Genomic DNA, 6,394 nt, shown 5'->3' with positions numbered 1-6,394 from the left:
TTCTAGAGGAATCAAAACATTAAAACTATTGAGTTTCACTTCAAGACCGATCCCCTAAACCAGCCTCGCAAAAGTAAAATCCGGTCCCTTCTTAGCTTGCTTAGCTAGTCACAAAGTTATCCCTTCCCAAGGAGTAAAACCTCGAGCCCGCCTCGACTTCTAATATTCATACTAATGGTCATAAATACTCCACCCCACTCACTTGTCCCTTTAACACCACGTGAACACCGGCGGCTTCGACTTAACTGCCTCCAGCCTCTCTACGATAACCTTCCTATGTGAACTCTCCAACCCTTCTGCAGCCGAAAATCCTAGATCCCCTTCCTCTTCATCATAAGCCCCAAACACACTAGCCCGCCTCGAGCTGCCTGCTGTAGACACAGACGACAAACCCCTCCTTACCCCGCCTCCTCCCTTCATTCCCAACGCCTTTGACCACGAATTCTGCGATCTCCCATCAAAACTAACCCTGCCCTCGTCAACAGACTTGCCTTTCTTCTTCTTTTGAGGCCTCTGTTGGTCCTGAATCCCGACATCCGACGTCGGCGATATAAGTGCTGACTCCAAATACTCTGCTTCTTCGGAAAACTTCCCGTTAAATCCTGAATTTAGACCAAACCTCTGAGCTCTGGGCAGCTCTGAGGTTGGTGACCCTAGCGCGTTCATATTCCTGTATGGTACAGGTGCAGATGCTGTACCTGTTCCAATATCAACTTCGCCATTCATAATCTCAGCCTGATTCCTAAGCCTGGCTTCGGACGAAGGCACAGTCAATGGGACTGCCACAGGTATATCCATTTCGTCATCCTATTCAAATAGCGTTAGCGTATGCATCCCGTGACACCGCGTGACCGAGTTCATAAAACCACGTACCCAAACATGTACTCTTGTCCGTCTTGTCAACTCCAAGGGACCTGAATCGGCCATCTTCAAAGTTTCCACAATATTGAAAGCTTGCCCTTTCAATACAGCCAACTGCTTTGCCCACATCCTCTCTTTGAAATCCGCATCCTGTTTGAATATCTCCTTCAGCCCCATTTGTGTCTCCGCCCACCACTTCGTACTCGTTAACAGCGGCAAGAAATGATCCCTCGTTTTCTGTGAGAACGGCTGCCCCACCAATGAAACCGGCAAAAACAGCCATCCATACGGGAAGCTCCTCCACTGGTCAGGATGTTTCCACGGGAATGCCAAGGAATTATCAATCGCTCCGATATTCACCTTCTCCACACCAGCACTCAACGGCGTCCCGCTCCTAGAATTTATACTCATCGGCTTATGAGCTTTATACCCTGGCGATGGTGCTTTCAGATGGCCCCCTTCATCATCCAAGCTGCCCCCGATATCCCCAGGATCAACTGGTAACCTCATTGGTGAGGAACTCACAATCTGTACTGACTGTGCCTCCCGATCGATCTTCACCATCCAATTATCCGCCCCTCTATCCGTATTCCTCATCAGATAGTCCAATAGGATAAGTTTCTCCAGCTCCTCCCGAAATGCTTGCCGTAGTGTATCCGTCCAGAAGAATCTTCCCCTATTCTCTGTCTCATCTGACAACCCTTCCGACTCCTCAAAGCCAGCCTCTTCATCTGCATAGTCATCATCACGAGATGTCCTACACGAGCTAGTCCACCCAGTCCTCCTCCTCTTCGATCCCTCCTGTTGAAAGGAGGAATTATATCTATCCGGCCACGGGTGTTCTTTCAAAAAGGTTGTCGCGTCTTTATATCCGTTCAAGAATACTTGGAAGCTCCCCACCTTTTCAGGGAGAGGCTTCCCCTTCCTATAAAACGCCCGACGGTCCCAGAAATCATAGTGAAAAGATTTACTCGAGAGCCAAACCAAGTCGGTATATGGCACTATAAACGTTCGTAATTGTCGGTCAAGATAGCTTGCCGCCGCTTCGGACACATAGCTTAGATTAGGAATTAAACAACTTCGACCAAAGAAACAAGGGAATCTAGTAAGTGCAAAGCAAGGTTAGCTCAAGTTGACCGGGAAATATCAAGACACGGAGAGATATCGTACAAATTTCGATGTAACCATTTTGTCCATTTGGGATTAAGCTATGAATCGTTAGCATCGTATCGAGTCCATAAAACTCACCATGCAAGTACTCACATTACCATACGGCTCCTCGTCCTTAGGTTTAAAAACTGCCACCGTTTTACCACGGCTCTATTTCAGATTCATATCAGTATCCCTGGCTATCCCTTCAATGCCATTAAGTTGGAAAAGGCTCACATTCGTAACAAAATACGACCCTGAACTCCCCTGACTGATCAATTTCGGATGTATACCCCTCCCAATAGCATATCGAACCGAGTCAACCGCATCTTCAAATTGTCCCCGGGAAAAAGTAGGCTCTTGATAACCCGTGTATTCCGGCGTCAAAGCCTTCATACCCTCTGGTGGCACAAACACAGAATAATATATCTCTAGTCGTTTTTCACCCCTTGGCTGCTTCTTAGACTTTCGTTTGAACTTGGATGCAATTTCTTCCGCCCATTTTTCAAGCCGGTTATTGATCGCTTTGATATCGACACCCGAAGAGTCACGGCGTGGACGACCTGGTGGACGGCCGGGCAGAGGATTCGAGGGTGTACGGTAGATAGCTGTCGGTTCCGGCTGGATGGATACGGTACGCTTGGTACGAGAAAGGCCGTCACGGTATGCTTCAATGTCCTCTTCAGAGTCGGAGTCGTTCAACCATTCATCCTGTGCGATACGGGCGTACCCTGACTTAGCAGGTCGTGGCATCGTGCAATTATCTTGTTTTCTCGCGATATATAACGATAGATTCGAATATGCTATGCAGATTGGAAAACAGAGGACGATAATACTGAGGTTGGCGGTGCTGGATTGTGGAGTAGGAATTACTCGTGTGAGGTCGAAAATAGCATCGATTTGCCCCAAAAGGAGAGAGAGCCTGCGGGTTGACGAAAGGTCGGGTTTTTTTTTGGAGCTTTAACGACGCCCTGCTGGGAAGATTTAGCTCAAGTTGGCTTTCCCCCCTGGCCTCGACCACCAGCCAGCTGAGTGTTACAGCCACTACCTAGAAAAACCCCACAGACGTAGTTATCGATTTACGTCACCAATACCCAGGATTGATCCGATATCAAATCTCTGTAGAAAGCAGACAGCGTTTACTCTGATATCCCGTTTTCAGCGTAGAGTTGCCGCGTCTAGGTCGTGAATGGTACGCCGTCAGAGCTTATGATAGTTAGGATATGTAATGGGTGGTTCGGGAGGCACGTCATCTTTGGCCAGCCGTCCTGGACGGCTTTAGTGGTCGCCTACCACGCCAACACAAAATTAAGGACCCAGCTGACCCAGATATAGGACAAACCTCCAGGCGGGGATCACCAATGTATGAGTTCACGTAATAATGGATGTCTAGAATAAAGAGCGTCTTTTTGATTCCAACTATCAGATACAAATATCTCTACACTAATAAAGCAGCTAGCAGTACAGCAAGCATTGCAACAAAACCAGATCAGTAAATGACAGTACACGCATTTCGCAAGCTACTAAGTACTTACAATACTAGTAGTGTACTGCTGCGCTGATAAAGCCGAACTAATGGCTTTCAAGGAAGGTAAAGAATAGGAAACGAGTGAAATGAACGTGGAAATGTGTATTTGCGTGTGCTCGTAAAAGTAGCGGGTCCTCGCGGATACCCTATGATAGTATTTTGTATAATATGCTTCGAAGGCAGCGAAGGGGAAACAAAAAAAACAGAAACAGCAAGTCTATCTATAGTATAATAAAGCGCTAGTCCCTCCCAATGTAAAATCAAAATAAAGTATATATCACAGTCCCATTCCTCCCCGGAAATAAATATAAAAAAATAACCAAGAAAGGGGTAAGAGGAGAAAATAAAAAGGAAGAATGGCGGATGAAGGGCTTAAGAAGGATGCGGAGGTATTGATAAGTAGTACAAGGTAATGGAAAGAAGAGAAATAAAAAGGAGAAGAGAAGAAAAACACCATAAAACTCCGGCAACAATGAATATGGGTAAAAGCATCCGAATCCTTATTCGATAAAAAGACGTCGTCCACCTATTTCTAAACTGTCGACGCGGTCTGGCTGATCGCTCAAGCTTCGACGCCGGCAGCCCAATAGGGTCAAAAGAGTGTAATGAAAAAGAGTAGAAAATGCGGGGTTGAACGTCGGTATTAAAAACGAGATAAGAGATTTATCGGGTATTGGTCAAGAGTTCTTTTTTTTAGTCGTTCCGGTCATTAGCTTGTTAGTTAGTTGAACAAAGGAAAGACATGACAGTTTTCGCAGTAGTCAGATGCAATGTAATTGAAACAAATGCAATGTTGTCGCTTTCCGAAAAGAACATGAGGTGAAGAAAGATTGATGGTGTCGGTATGCCTAAGCGAAGTCGAGCTTATACACCCGACTGGGGGGTTCCAGGAGTGGCAGCATCCTCAATGGATACAAGGTCAGAAACTCTCATCTTCTTACGCTGATGAGCATCCTGTTCTCGCATTTCGGCGAGTTCGGACTCCAAGTCCCGGAGCTTGCGTTTAAGGTCCTCTTCCCGCCTTAGGCCCTCGTCGATATTGATGCGGAGTTGAGCGTCGATTTCTCGTCGGGTAATCTCCGATCGGCGAGAGTTGGCCTCCCCGTTTTCAAGCTCAACAACACGGCCGCGGAAAAGGTCATTGACTAGCTCGAGCTCAGAAACACGGGTCTTGAGCTTAGTATTCTCTTGCATAAGCTGGTCATAGGTTGGAGGCTCTGAGTGGTGGCGGTCATGCTGGGAAGAGGTGGACCCTGGAGAAGGGTGACTAAGATTCAGGGAAGGCAATGGGCTACCCATGCGCTCGAGAAGGGCATCCTGAGCTACGATCGAGTCGAAGAAGGATGAAGGGCCCTGAGGGAGTGGGGTGCCACTTCGAGATTGGGGCGACACAGATCCGCCAGGAGCCGAGGAAGGCTGCCTGGGGATACGCTGTGGCCGATTCGCGAGTGGAGGTGAAATGTCGACTCCATTGGGAACGGCGACTGGTGAGTCGAAAGTCGTCTAAAAGAAGCGAGAGTTTTGGTCAGCACAATTGTCGGCGAACTGCGAGATTAGATAAAGAGGATAGCCCCAACAGAAGCAAAAATTGACAAAAAGAGAAATTATTACTTACAGCTTTTCGCTTTGGGGGTTGACCAGTGTTTTTAACACGATTGCGACTTTTGATCACGTCAGTCTTGAGGCTGATGGGACGTGGGCGGCCATGGAGCTTGAGGAAGAGACCACAGGCATTGCAAAGAACAGCACCAGACTCATCGCGACGCCATAGTGGGGTTGTTGAGGTAGTGCAATTTTGACATATAGGCTGTTGGGGGTGAGAGGCCATCATCTCATCGGTTAGTCTATGTTATGACGAAATCGCACAAAAAAAAAAAAAAGGAAAAATGAAGAGCGAATTGATAAGGGAGATAATCGATAGGGGGGAAGGGGAAGGACCGACGAGAAAGGGTGGCTAAGGAATCGGATGAAATATAAAAAAAAAGAAAGGAAGAAACTATGAGGGAAAAGTTTGCAACAACGAAACAACAAGAAAACCCAAAGCACGATCGATGCCTCGAAAGTACAGCAAAGCAGAAGAGACAAACGGTACAACAAAAAAAAAAAAGACGACAGCACGGAGCAACAAGTCCTATGAAATGGAGCCAATGGATAGAAAGGACGAATGGGGATCGGAGAATTAGGCTTGGTGGGCAGGTGTAGCAAGCAACTGCTTTTATCGATCTGCTATCTGTCCACGCTACACCCAACTGCTGGGCTGGGCTGGGCTGATACGATACGATTTGATATGATATGATATGATATGGGAATGACGGGGGTAATCGCTGATTGATAAGAGAAGAAAGGCAAGCGCTGTCAAAGACACATAGCACAAGCAAGCCCGATAAAAATAAATCAAATAAAAAGAGGGCATTCGAGGGGGAGGGAAGGGTAAGGGGAATTAGAAGGGAAACGAGGTTAAGCAAGATGGAAAAATTCTTGAAACAGCAGGCGAACGACGAACAGGTGCAAGCCAGTTCATCCATCCACACCGACAGGGCAAGCATATCCGGTACGGTAAGCCCGGGGCGGCCAGTCGGATGCCAATGGATGTTGGCACTAATTTTTCCTGTTTGGACAGGGCGCAACACTGTACCTGAGCGAGGGCAGGGGTATGAAGCAGACGAGGTATACGAGTAGACAATACGACGATATGCATTGAAAGAGAACCGGAAGAAGGTAAGAAGGTAAGAAGGGAAGATATGCTTACAGGTTGATTTCCTTGTCCGTGCGGGTTTGCACTCGGAGAACTGGTCACAAAGGTCATTGAGTAACCCCCATTAGGTTGCCTATTTCATGTGAAAGTTCAGCTTGTTA

General features: G+C 47.1%; 2 protein-coding genes across 2 annotated transcripts; both read right to left on the bottom strand.

Moving 5' to 3' along the window:
- Positions 1 to 210: 210 nt before the first annotated feature.
- Positions 211 to 2,763, bottom strand: AOL_s00210g13 (uncharacterized protein; the record flags this gene model as incomplete). Its single annotated transcript, XM_011128815.1, has 5 exons — positions 211 to 807; positions 874 to 1,963; positions 2,032 to 2,069; positions 2,125 to 2,181; positions 2,248 to 2,763. 5 exons carry the CDS (start codon positions 2,761 to 2,763, stop codon positions 211 to 213), a joined length of 2,298 nt encoding a protein of 765 aa, XP_011127117.1.
- A 1,639-nt stretch (positions 2,764 to 4,402) lies between these two features.
- AOL_s00210g12 (uncharacterized protein) lies at positions 4,403 to 5,366 on the bottom strand (the record flags this gene model as incomplete). The annotated part of the gene is made up of 2 exons (XM_011128814.1): positions 4,403 to 5,041; positions 5,154 to 5,366. The coding sequence occupies 2 exons, from the start codon at positions 5,364 to 5,366 to the stop codon at positions 4,403 to 4,405; spliced, it is 852 nt and encodes a 283-aa protein (XP_011127116.1).
- Positions 5,367 to 6,394: the final 1,028 nt, after the last annotated feature.

Source organism: Orbilia oligospora, assembly GCF_000225545.1.
Source record: "Orbilia oligospora ATCC 24927 unplaced genomic scaffold scaffold00210, whole genome shotgun sequence".
In the NCBI taxonomy this organism is placed as follows: Eukaryota; Fungi; Ascomycota; class Orbiliomycetes; order Orbiliales; family Orbiliaceae; genus Orbilia; species Orbilia oligospora.
Note: the sequence above shows the minus strand (reverse complement) of the source record. Positions and strands in the feature narration are given on the sequence as shown.